Source organism: Brienomyrus brachyistius, chromosome 5 (genome assembly GCF_023856365.1).
Source record: "Brienomyrus brachyistius isolate T26 chromosome 5, BBRACH_0.4, whole genome shotgun sequence".
NCBI lineage: Eukaryota > Metazoa > Chordata > Actinopteri > Osteoglossiformes > Mormyridae > Brienomyrus > Brienomyrus brachyistius.
The window spans coordinates 38,271,811-38,282,015 of NC_064537.1; the positions used below are offsets into that span (position 1 = coordinate 38,271,811).

A 10,205-nucleotide genomic window follows, 5' to 3' on the forward strand; every position below is an offset into this window, starting at 1 on the left:
TTTTTCTTTTTCTTTATTTTTTATTAAGGATTCTCGTCAGTTTGGTGCCCAAATAGGAAAAGCTCTTCTGGACCTTCTGTCACTGCTCAGTTTTGACCAAAGAGCACCAGCCAAAACAAGGAACACAGAGGCAAAGAAAACGATGTAAAGGAATCGATATGGAGCCATAAAAACAGCTGAGATGGCAGAATGAAAGGAGACCAGGGGGATAGGGGTTGATTATTGGTGATTAATGCAGTAGGACGGGAACTTTAATGAAGTAGACTGAGTGAAGCCATTCAGGTCTGGAGAACCAAAAGAACCGTGTGAGATAGTGTTGGGGAAACTGGACAAGAAACATAATGGTCATCGTGTCCCGTTTTTCAAGGTTTAAGTACAGGCCAGCAATGGGTCAATAAAAGAGAACTGTACCGAAGGGAAATGAACGGAAAGTCAGCTGTGAAAAGGTGTGAGCAGGTAACACAGATGTTAGGAAGGGGAGAGAACAGCCCTGTAACCTGACTCAGAGATAGCCAGCACCCCCCAGCAGGGACCACATGGAATCTCAGCTAGGGGGCTGATGCTGATGGAAGCAGAACTACTTCAGGTTCCAATTGTAAAAGCGTGCCAGTAGAAATCAGGAAGTGTGGCATGTGGAGGGACCCTGCGGTCGTAAGGAAAACTAGATGAGAGGGCAGAAATGGAGAAACGTGAGGAAAGACATGCAGGACGAAATGAAACCTACATTTTCAAACTTCTTTTGTTTCGATTACTAGAAGCCATATATAGACCACGCACATGAATAGCCCATGCTGTTAAAGACACAGTTACTACAGTGAACCACACATTTTAAAGGATTAGATGTGTAACCTAACTTGTAGTGTGGTATTCCTTGGAATTCTATCAAGAATTTTAATTTGAGTGTTAATAGTATTAAATGTTTACCATCAGTTTTGGTAATAATGCAATTTGACACATTGCTGACTTTGATTCCATATGCTGTTTTGCATATGTCCTTATGATTGTTTTCTTCCATGATTATTCCATGGTGCTTATCACCATGAGAAATGTCAGGAGTATTACACAGGCCTCATTGTTTCAGTCCTTCCGGTCCTGCTCAGTAGTCACATAGAGTAAAACCAGTTTGCTCTTTTTATCTCCTCCCAGAGCGAGACAATAAAAGAACTATAGGAACAATGATCTCTTCCACTCATTTTAAGCATTTTTATATCAAAATAATTGACATTTTCAATTTTATAAAGAATTAATAGCAGTTTAAGAATGCTCATCGTGTTGTATATAAATTATTAATAATCATAAAGGTATACATGAGCAGCGGTTTTATATGGCAGCTGTTTTATGTCGAATACTGAAAGTTAAGTCCTCAGTGGGGAGAACAAGCTTTGATAAGAGACCTCAAGAGTGGCTATTCTGTTCCAGGCCAGTTATGTGCATGTTTTCTCTTCTTAGAGGGTTGATGAAAAGCTCACTGTGAGGGATATTCCACTTCTCTGAATGGACAAAGTCACTTCACAGAGCTGTACAGATACTGTGCATACTTGGGTTGATGTTTTTATTTTATTTTATTATTTCAAATATTGTATATTTTTGATCAGTTAAATGCAAAAGAAGCTTCTAGTAGTTTCTGGAAACGTGTTTATGCTCACTGTGCATTTTTAGCCATTCTGTCGATTGCGTGTGTCCCACTGCTGCTGCTTTTCTGCATTACGCCTATACTGTACACTGTATGTATGTTTTTTCCCTTTTTGTAATTTAACACAATATTTTCTTCACAACTTTCACTATTAGGATGGAAACGGTTGAATGTTTTGGTACAATCTTTTTTTAAAAAAAATTTTTTTTTTTAAATTACTTGTCCTTTACAAATCCCTTCACAGTTCAAAAATGTGGTTAATCGAAGCTGTCAGAAAGCCTGTAGGTGTGACTGTGTATGAGAATGATATGTGTGCCCTGCAATGGGTTGCTGTCCCATCCTGGGTTGTTCTCTGCCTTGCATCCATAGCTTCCAGAATAGGCTTTAGACCAACACGACCCTGCATATAAAAAATAGATTCAGGGAAAAATGTTGGGTGTAAAAAAATAGATGGATGGATCTTTCACAAATAAAAGGAACAGCAAGAGACATCCTCGTTGGTGTAGGTGAGTCCCTGTGTTTGTTTTTTATATGGGAGGACTCAGTGGTCAGATTGCAGATTTCAGTTAAAATGAACGTGGTATAGAAAACTGATGAGAGGGAATATGAGAGTGATAGACAGACCAGTTGGGTGACTGTAGTTTTGTGGGTACAGCGGAGGTCTGTGGTAGTAAAATACGAGTAAAGTTATAAGGTGAATTTTATGGTTTACCAGTCAATATACGTCCCTATCTTCATCTATGGTCATGGCCTACAGCATGTGCATATGACCAGAAATCAAGGTTGCACGTTCAAGATGCCAAAATGAGGTTTCCCTGCAAGCTCGCAGGACTCCCTCCCCATGACAAGGTAAGGATTTTGGAAATTCAGAAGGACCTCCATCAGGTATAGAGGAGTCAGGCTCTGGGAATCACTCAGGAAACACGGGAAATTGCATCATCTGGTTGATTTAGGAATATCTTGGGATTTCCCACAATAATCTATTGGCCATATGAACTGGATGGTATGCTGTCAGGATATGACACTAAGTATTTTTGATCACAGTGGATTATGTAGGTTCCGGGTGGCATTGTTTTCTTCCCAGAATGATATTTGTAAGTGATCATCCTGTAAGTCACCATATGCAAAACAGTTCATGAAACTTTCAGAATGACTCATGACACAAATTGCTGTAATAGAGCGGTTTAGTATTTTTGGTTACACAGCACATGCCTTTGTGGTCATTTTATTTTTTGTGTTATACAGTGCTGTGACTTGTTTATTATTCTGCTGTATTGAACTGTGTAATGAGACTTTGGTGCGGATGTGAATTAATGCTTTTTCTTACCAGTGACCTTCACATACTGTAACATAGAGCCTTGCAATGTTGAATCTGGTGTCTCAAAATGAATAAAAAAACAGCTTGCTAAAGAAACATGTTTAGTCAGTATCAATGAGAAGGTAAGAATTGTGGAGATCAGGGGCATATTTAAACTGGCAGTTTCATAATATGTCTAAGCATGTTGTGTTTTGATTTGTATGATGATGGTACTTTTAATTTTAGTGGCACAAACTTCATTCATAGAATCTTTTTATTTTGAGCTATGACTTCATTGTTTTGGCTCAGTTATGGCTGCTTGCAGTTTAACCATTCTGTTAAGGCTTGAGGCCTGTTATAGAAGAGCACTTTCTGTGTTTAGACTAATTCACCCCGCTTTCCAGAGTTATAAACCCATTTTGGTGCATTCCTCTTTGTTCTTTCATTAGCCCATCCCTTACATTGAATGAATTAATTATTATGTGTGTTGTTAAACATAGATATCAAATTATTGTAGTAATCCCATGTTAAGCACAAATTGTGATTTACAAATGTTAAATTGAGAATGTTACTCTAGGAATTTAATGACCACTTAAACCAATTTAGAATTACTATGTACCGATGTGAATAATCAACATCTACGATATATTTTAAATTATGAATTAATTTATGCAGATCATACGATGTGTAAACCTGCAGATTGCGATGTCAAGTTTGGTGTCAAACTCACAGAGAAATCCTTATAAACAACGGAAACGACTAAGAACGGCTCCAGACCTTGCCCCCCCCCCCCCCAAAAGAAAAGAAACTCCATCTTTTCATCAATTCATCCTCCCCATACAAGCTTCCAGAGACTCCTTCCGCAACCAAGTAAACTCCATGTCATTCACTTGCTAATCCAGTGTTTCCCAACCCAGTCTTCGGGGACCCTGGACAGTCAATGTTTTTGCTTCCTTTTAACTCCTAGTGCATGTGTACCAGGTATTTGATGTTCCTGATTGGCTGGGAGCTGGGCGGGAGCAAAAACATGGGCCGTTCGGGGTCCCCGAGAACTGGGTTGGGAAACACTGTGCTAATTCAACCTATTTTGTTTATCTGTTTTAATTTTGGGTCGCACTTCTAGGATCAAGTGCTTGCTGTGCAGAACCGTATTTCCTTTAACATGGGACCCATTTCAATTGTTGCTGCTTCCCATATTCCATCTTGCTTATTGGTTTTATTCTGTTTTAATCTGTTATTTTGTCCTTGTTTCATGTTAACTGTCTCGTGTGTTAATTGTAGTGTTAGGAATAAATGTATGCATTTATACACTTCTGTATAAATCTCTGTGTCATGACCTGATCGTACGATCCTCCTGTGCCACGCCCTCTCGTTTACCTCGTGTGGACTCCCAGTGTTTATAAGCTGTTTAGAGTTGTCTTCGTTAGTTCTGTGTATTTAAGTCCACGTCAGAGTATGTTTCCCTACTTCTGTCATTGTAGTTTTGTGGACTGTGATGCCCCTTCATTTATAAATTAAATATTTTATTTTACTCCATTCCTGCTTTCCTTTGCCTGCTTCCCCGGTCCGTGGCACGTCAGTAGTAACACTCTGGCTAAATGATTGCCTTGTAATTAAGTAATTTCACTGGTGCGAAATCACTAGTAAGCTTCTGAAGTCTCAAGGTTGTCCTAAAGTATTGCGAGACTGAGGTGCTACAGACCAGGTGAGAGTTACATTCGCGGGACGAACGTTCTAATCCAGTTTAACTAGTTATACTGTAATTAATGATTTCCACTCATATCCTGGAACTAAATCTTCCAGTAACTGAACAATTTGGACTTCTATAATATTGTTTATTGGAGATACATACCATTCAAGCATAATAATAAAATTAAATAACTATAAATATTAAATATTAATAAATTAAATTCCTTACACATTGGTGGAGACAAATTACTTCAGCTAATTTTTCCTACATGTCCCTTCTGGGGGGAAAATAAAATGGTAAAATTGACTGGCGTCATATAGGCTATAGAGGTTTTCACTGTGCCTAAAAGTTGCTGTGTTGTGTCTGTACCATCAAATGCACCCAGACATTCAGTTCTCCTCACTACTGAGTAGGGAAAGGAAGAGCAAAAGGCGAGTTTTATGGCTTCAGGTTATTTGAGGCCTCAGAGAGAAAACCGTAAGATCCCGATAGCAAATTTTTTTATGACTGCTGCAAACACAATACGTCTAGTCAGCATTATATAATTAGCAGTCTTAATTGGATATTACTCTAAACAGTAGACTATGCAATAAAGAAGCTGCAAAGCTGGATCTGCACAGTAATGGCAGTAAAGTCAACAATGTGGACAGACTAAGGCAGCTAAATATGATTCTGTAGACCAGGGCTCACCAACATGGTGCCCGCAGGTACCAGGATGCCCCCAAGAACCACGTAAGTCGCCTGCGGACCTGTTCTAAAAATAGCACAACTCACCAGTGAACAGCGTCTAAAATTTAATTTCATCCTGTTGCTATTCTTCTTTAATCACATTTGCATTTATATAGATTTAAAAATGACAATATCTAAAAAAAGCATTTACAACATGTTTATTATACATCAACTTTAGATAAGTTTAGGAGGGCGTTTCAAACTGGTAGCGCTTCGTATGGCTCAGTACCCGTGAAGTAGCTCTCAGTTTCAAAAAGGTTGGTGACCCTTGCTCTAGACAGAAAAAAAAATCATAGATGACAGAAATCGACAACATCTGGTGTCACACCCACAGTGGAACGACCCGGAATGCAGGCTGTACAGGGAAACTCCCTCGTGGGGAAGTTTTATTACACCTCACAGGGCTACATGTTCTGCATGGTGGGGCCATCAGGTGGTGGACAGAGCACAGTTGGGGCACCTAGGTCGAGCACTAGTGGGGCAGCAAAGGCCTCATCTGGGCCAGATGCTAGTTGAACAGCAGAGGGTCTCCAGGGCCGGGCACTTGTGGAGCCACAAAGACCTCACCAGGGCCGGGTGTTAGCAGCTGAGCAGCCCCTTCCAGGCTGGACACTAGCGGCTGAGTGGTCTCTTCCAGGCCGGGTGATAGCGGAGCATCGAGGCAGGGTGTCCGCAGCGCAGCATGTTATACAATATGTTGTCAGGGGTAATTGCCCCTGGTAGGGTCTCCCAAGGCAAATTGGTCCTAGGTGAGTGGCCAGACTAAGTTCAATTCACATAGACCCCCATTGTGGTTACCATAGAGACAGATGTGATCCTGCCCGGACTTTACTCAGGGGCCCCGGGCGGGCATAGCCCGAAAGGGTTACATGGGTCCACTCTCCTGTGGGCCCACCACCTGCAGGAGGGGCTGTGGGGGTCAATTCCAGTGTAGATCGGGTGGCAGTGAAAGGCAGGGGCCTTGGTGGACTGATTGTTGACTTTGTATTGGGTGATGGGCTCTGGCTGTTGTTTGTGTGTATGCACTGAAAACCAGTTCAGAAAACCCGGCCTTCTTGGAGACCTTGGATGGGAAGTAGCTGTGTGGAGCTGTGGCCGTAAAGTCGTTGGTGCCAATTGTGTGGCAATCCTCAAACCTGGTGGTTGATACCAGCGGTAAAGAGAGCTGTCAGGTTGAGGAAGGATGTCTCCTAAGCTTGTTAGCTTGTAGGACTCCTGAAGTAACTGACCAGCAGGCCAAGTGGAATGTGGCTTTGGCAGTTAGTGAAGCAAAAACTCTGGTGTCAGGGAAGTTTGGTGAGGCTATGGAGAAGGACATTCAGTCTGCCTCAAAAACACTCTGGAAAACTATCAGGCAACTCAGGAGGGAAAGCAAGACTTTAACAATGCTATTTACAGGGGTACATGGCGCTGTAATGGTGACTGATGGAGAGCATCTTCTCATGTGTTTTGTTTTGTTGTGCATTTTGGATGTCTGTTTAATTATAGTATTTCCTGGACTACAAGATAGCTTTCCTTTGCTAATGTCTGTCCCATTAGGGGTGGTTTATTGAGACTGGAGCTTGAAGACTTTAGTTAGACAATAAGTTCTGCATCACAAACACCCTGAAATCAACCCTAAATAAAAACAAAATAGTATTCAACTTAGGAAATAAAACTGGGTCCAAGCTCATTCAAAATAAATTGAACAAGCAAGTAAAAGCAACAAATAGGATACCAGGAGAGAGATGAAAAACTATTTCAGGATAGAAATCACTGGTTGGGCTTGTAATGAGTGATGAGTACTACAATTCCCAGGATGCTTTGTAAGGGTCAGGGGGTTTTGCATAAATAAATGGTTACCTGCATGTTACCTGGTCTGATGAGTCTCGATTTCTGCTGCGACATTCGGATGGTAGGGTCAGAATTTAGCGTCAACAACAGGAAAGCATGGATCCATCCTGCCTTGAATCAACGGTTCAGGCTGGTGGTGGTGGTGTAATGGTGTGGGGGACATTTTCTTGGCACACTTTGGGCCCCTTAGTACTAATTGATCATCGTTGCAATGCCACAGCCTACCTGAGTATTGTTGCTGACCATGTCCATCCCTTTATGACCACAGTGTACCCATCTTCTGATGGCTACTTCCAGCAGGATGTCCCACCATGTCATAAAGCTCGAATCATCTCAGACTGGTTTCTTGAACATGACAATGAGTTCACTGTACTCAAATGGCCTCCACAGTCAGCAGATCTCAGGCCTTATCCTGCGCACTGGAAGTAGCCGGTGAGTGTATATATAGTTATATACTTTTGTGTTGATATGTTTTGATTACTCAACATGTAGGCATATTGTTTCTAAAAGCAACGCGATCATTTAATCAAGTCCCGATCTTAAACAAATGTCCTGCCGACGTATGTGTTGTACGGAGCCGCCCACTGGCCCAATGGCAGAATCCAATGGCGCAGCTGAAGGCTGTGAATGCGTGTTGATCCTTCCAAGCGCTCCTGGGAATTACTTACCCTTTTTAATATACAAAATATTCTTTTAAACACATATCTGACTCCATTTTATTAAAGACCTTTATTTCAGTATATTGTAGTCATGACGTTTATGTTGTTCGGATTACTTTGAGACTCTCCTTTAGATTACCAACTCTAGTTTACCCCTGATGAAGGAGTCCGCCAGATTCGCCTCGGCCGACAGGGCGATCCGTGTGCTTGTTCCAGAGGGTTTGTCTTAAAGGTACGGAAATCGCCACCATTTAAGACAATGTCCGCCTCTGATTATTCGGGTCCCTCGACCTATATAACTGAGCTTCCCTTGGTGTGTACTTTTGTGCATCTGAGAGTGGCTCCCGGATCGATCTGTACAACAAATAAAGAGAGCTGGCTTACAACCATCCTTTGCCTCACGAATGCATTTTTTCCTCATCAACGGACTCGGTGGAGTCTAACTCCAACAGAAGGCGCACCTTTTGTTGCGGTAGTTTGTACAAGGTTTACTTTGGGCTTGTCTCAGGGTCTCCGCTGATGCCGCCCATTGTCTTACCATGTGAGCGTCTCAGGGACTATGCCCGGTGCCTAGGAACATAGTGTGTACGCCCCTCAGAGGGTAGACCGGTACCTTTCATCAGCATGTGTTGACCTTAGAGGTTAAGTCGGCCCGTAACTGAGCGTGTGCGAACTCCAGAGGTGTAGTTTTGGTATCCACCTAACTTAACTTGGGCAGTCGAGTTTGGGACCCGGATAAAGGGGATTTAACCCAGAGGCTGCAAGATAGTATTTACCAATTTAGTCCTAATCAGGATAGAAGCCCAATCTGGAAAGGTTATAAAAAGTTAGCAAATCGGACAGTCATAAAGTAATCAAGACAACATTTATTAAACATATTACAATATCCAATCATTGACATGTGACCACATACTTGTAAATACATTTGGACAAATACAATATTAAACAATCACATTCCTCAGCTGAGAGTGCACAAAGTTCTGCGGAAAGTATCTGACTACAGATGGACTTTCGCACAGTTCTCTGTGGGAGCTCTGATTACAGAGTGACTCCCCGACCTCTTCTGAGGCCCTCCCTTAAGTATCCAAACCAGGTGATGGCATGTCTCTGAAGACTGACCAATTTCGGTCAATGGTTAATTTTAGGGGCATTGCTGACCTTGGTTCTCAAGTCCCCAGCCAATCAGATCACTTTAGGGGTGGTCGTAATTCCCTTGTTCTACCATGTGAGAGGCCCTCTCATTTTGGTGGATTTAGCCAAATTTTCTATATTTCTCTTAGGGAAAGTTATACTGCCTTAAATCTGAGAGTATAATACTCGCCGTCTCATGCCTATTCAAACAAGACCAAACATGCGTGTATTTGTCCCTAACATCTATTTGTGGTGAGTTATCCTGTTTATAGTGAAAAAGGTGTCTGTGTCTGGAGGCTGACAGCTGTTGTTGCTGTGGATTGACTGTGGAACTCCGGTCACTCCGGGGGTGAAAGGTCTTGCTTTTTCTGTATTGCTCCAGTTATTCCTATCCAGTCTCTCAAGAGCTGGCAGGCCTTTGCCTTCCTTAAAAGGGGAGGTCTGATGAGTGGAGTCCAGTCTTGCCCGGGCCAGAGGATCCTTTTCGTGGAGCTCTGAAATAGACTGATGCAGGCTGATCAGAGTTGGGGCCTGCAGGACCTATAAGTTTTATGTCCTTACAGTGTGCTGTCTGCACATGTACAAAGTAACACAGAAGTTACTTTTCCTAGTAACTAATTACTTTTATTGCTTATACATTCAGGAAATGGCTATGTAATGTGTTAGAGAAACTGCTTTCCAATGGCATCATAACTTGTGTAAAACTTAAAACCTTTTTATCCTTTTTCAATTCTCCCATCCAGAGACAACTGGCTCTAAGGCAGTGGTTCCCAAACTGGGGGGCGCAGAGGTATTGCAGAGGGACGCACCAATAGCTGAGGAATTAATACTTCCCTCCGCTATCGATATGGTTGCAACTATGATTGATGAATCAACAGGCAGCAAGTTAACGGAATTGCTTTTATCAAAAAATATGATCATGATGATCATGACATGTCAAAAGACATAGAGGAGCAGCTGACTGACAAGGTGTGGGACAGCCGCCACTTCATGCTGCAGGTGGATGAAGCAACTGATAGTAACAGAGACTATTTATTGATAACGTACATAATATACATCGATGCCAAGGATTTCAAAGAGGATTTGCTGTTCTGTTATCAAATTACTGGCAGAGTCACTGCAGAAGAAATGCTTCAAATCATTGACACTTATTTGACAGAGGCTGATCTGAAATGGATGGTCCGTTGACAATACGGGGATCTGCACAGATGGAGCTCAAGCTATGGCTGGGAA

At 42.0% G+C, this 10,205-nt stretch overlaps 1 protein-coding gene across 2 annotated transcripts in view; it reads left to right on the plus strand.

Annotated features, from left to right (window-relative positions):
* LOC125742446 (carnitine O-palmitoyltransferase 1, liver isoform-like) overlaps positions 1 to 4,466 on the plus strand; it is a 68,270-nt gene extending 63,804 nt beyond the window's left edge. For both annotated transcript variants that reach the window (XM_049014450.1, XM_049014451.1), the window contains exon 19: positions 29 to 4,466. In XM_049014450.1, coding sequence (XP_048870407.1) covers positions 29 to 148 — 120 coding nt within the window. In that variant the 3' untranslated portion in view covers positions 149 to 4,466. The remainder of the gene's footprint in view (positions 1 to 28) is intronic.
* The last annotated feature ends 5,739 nt before the right edge of the window (positions 4,467 to 10,205 follow it).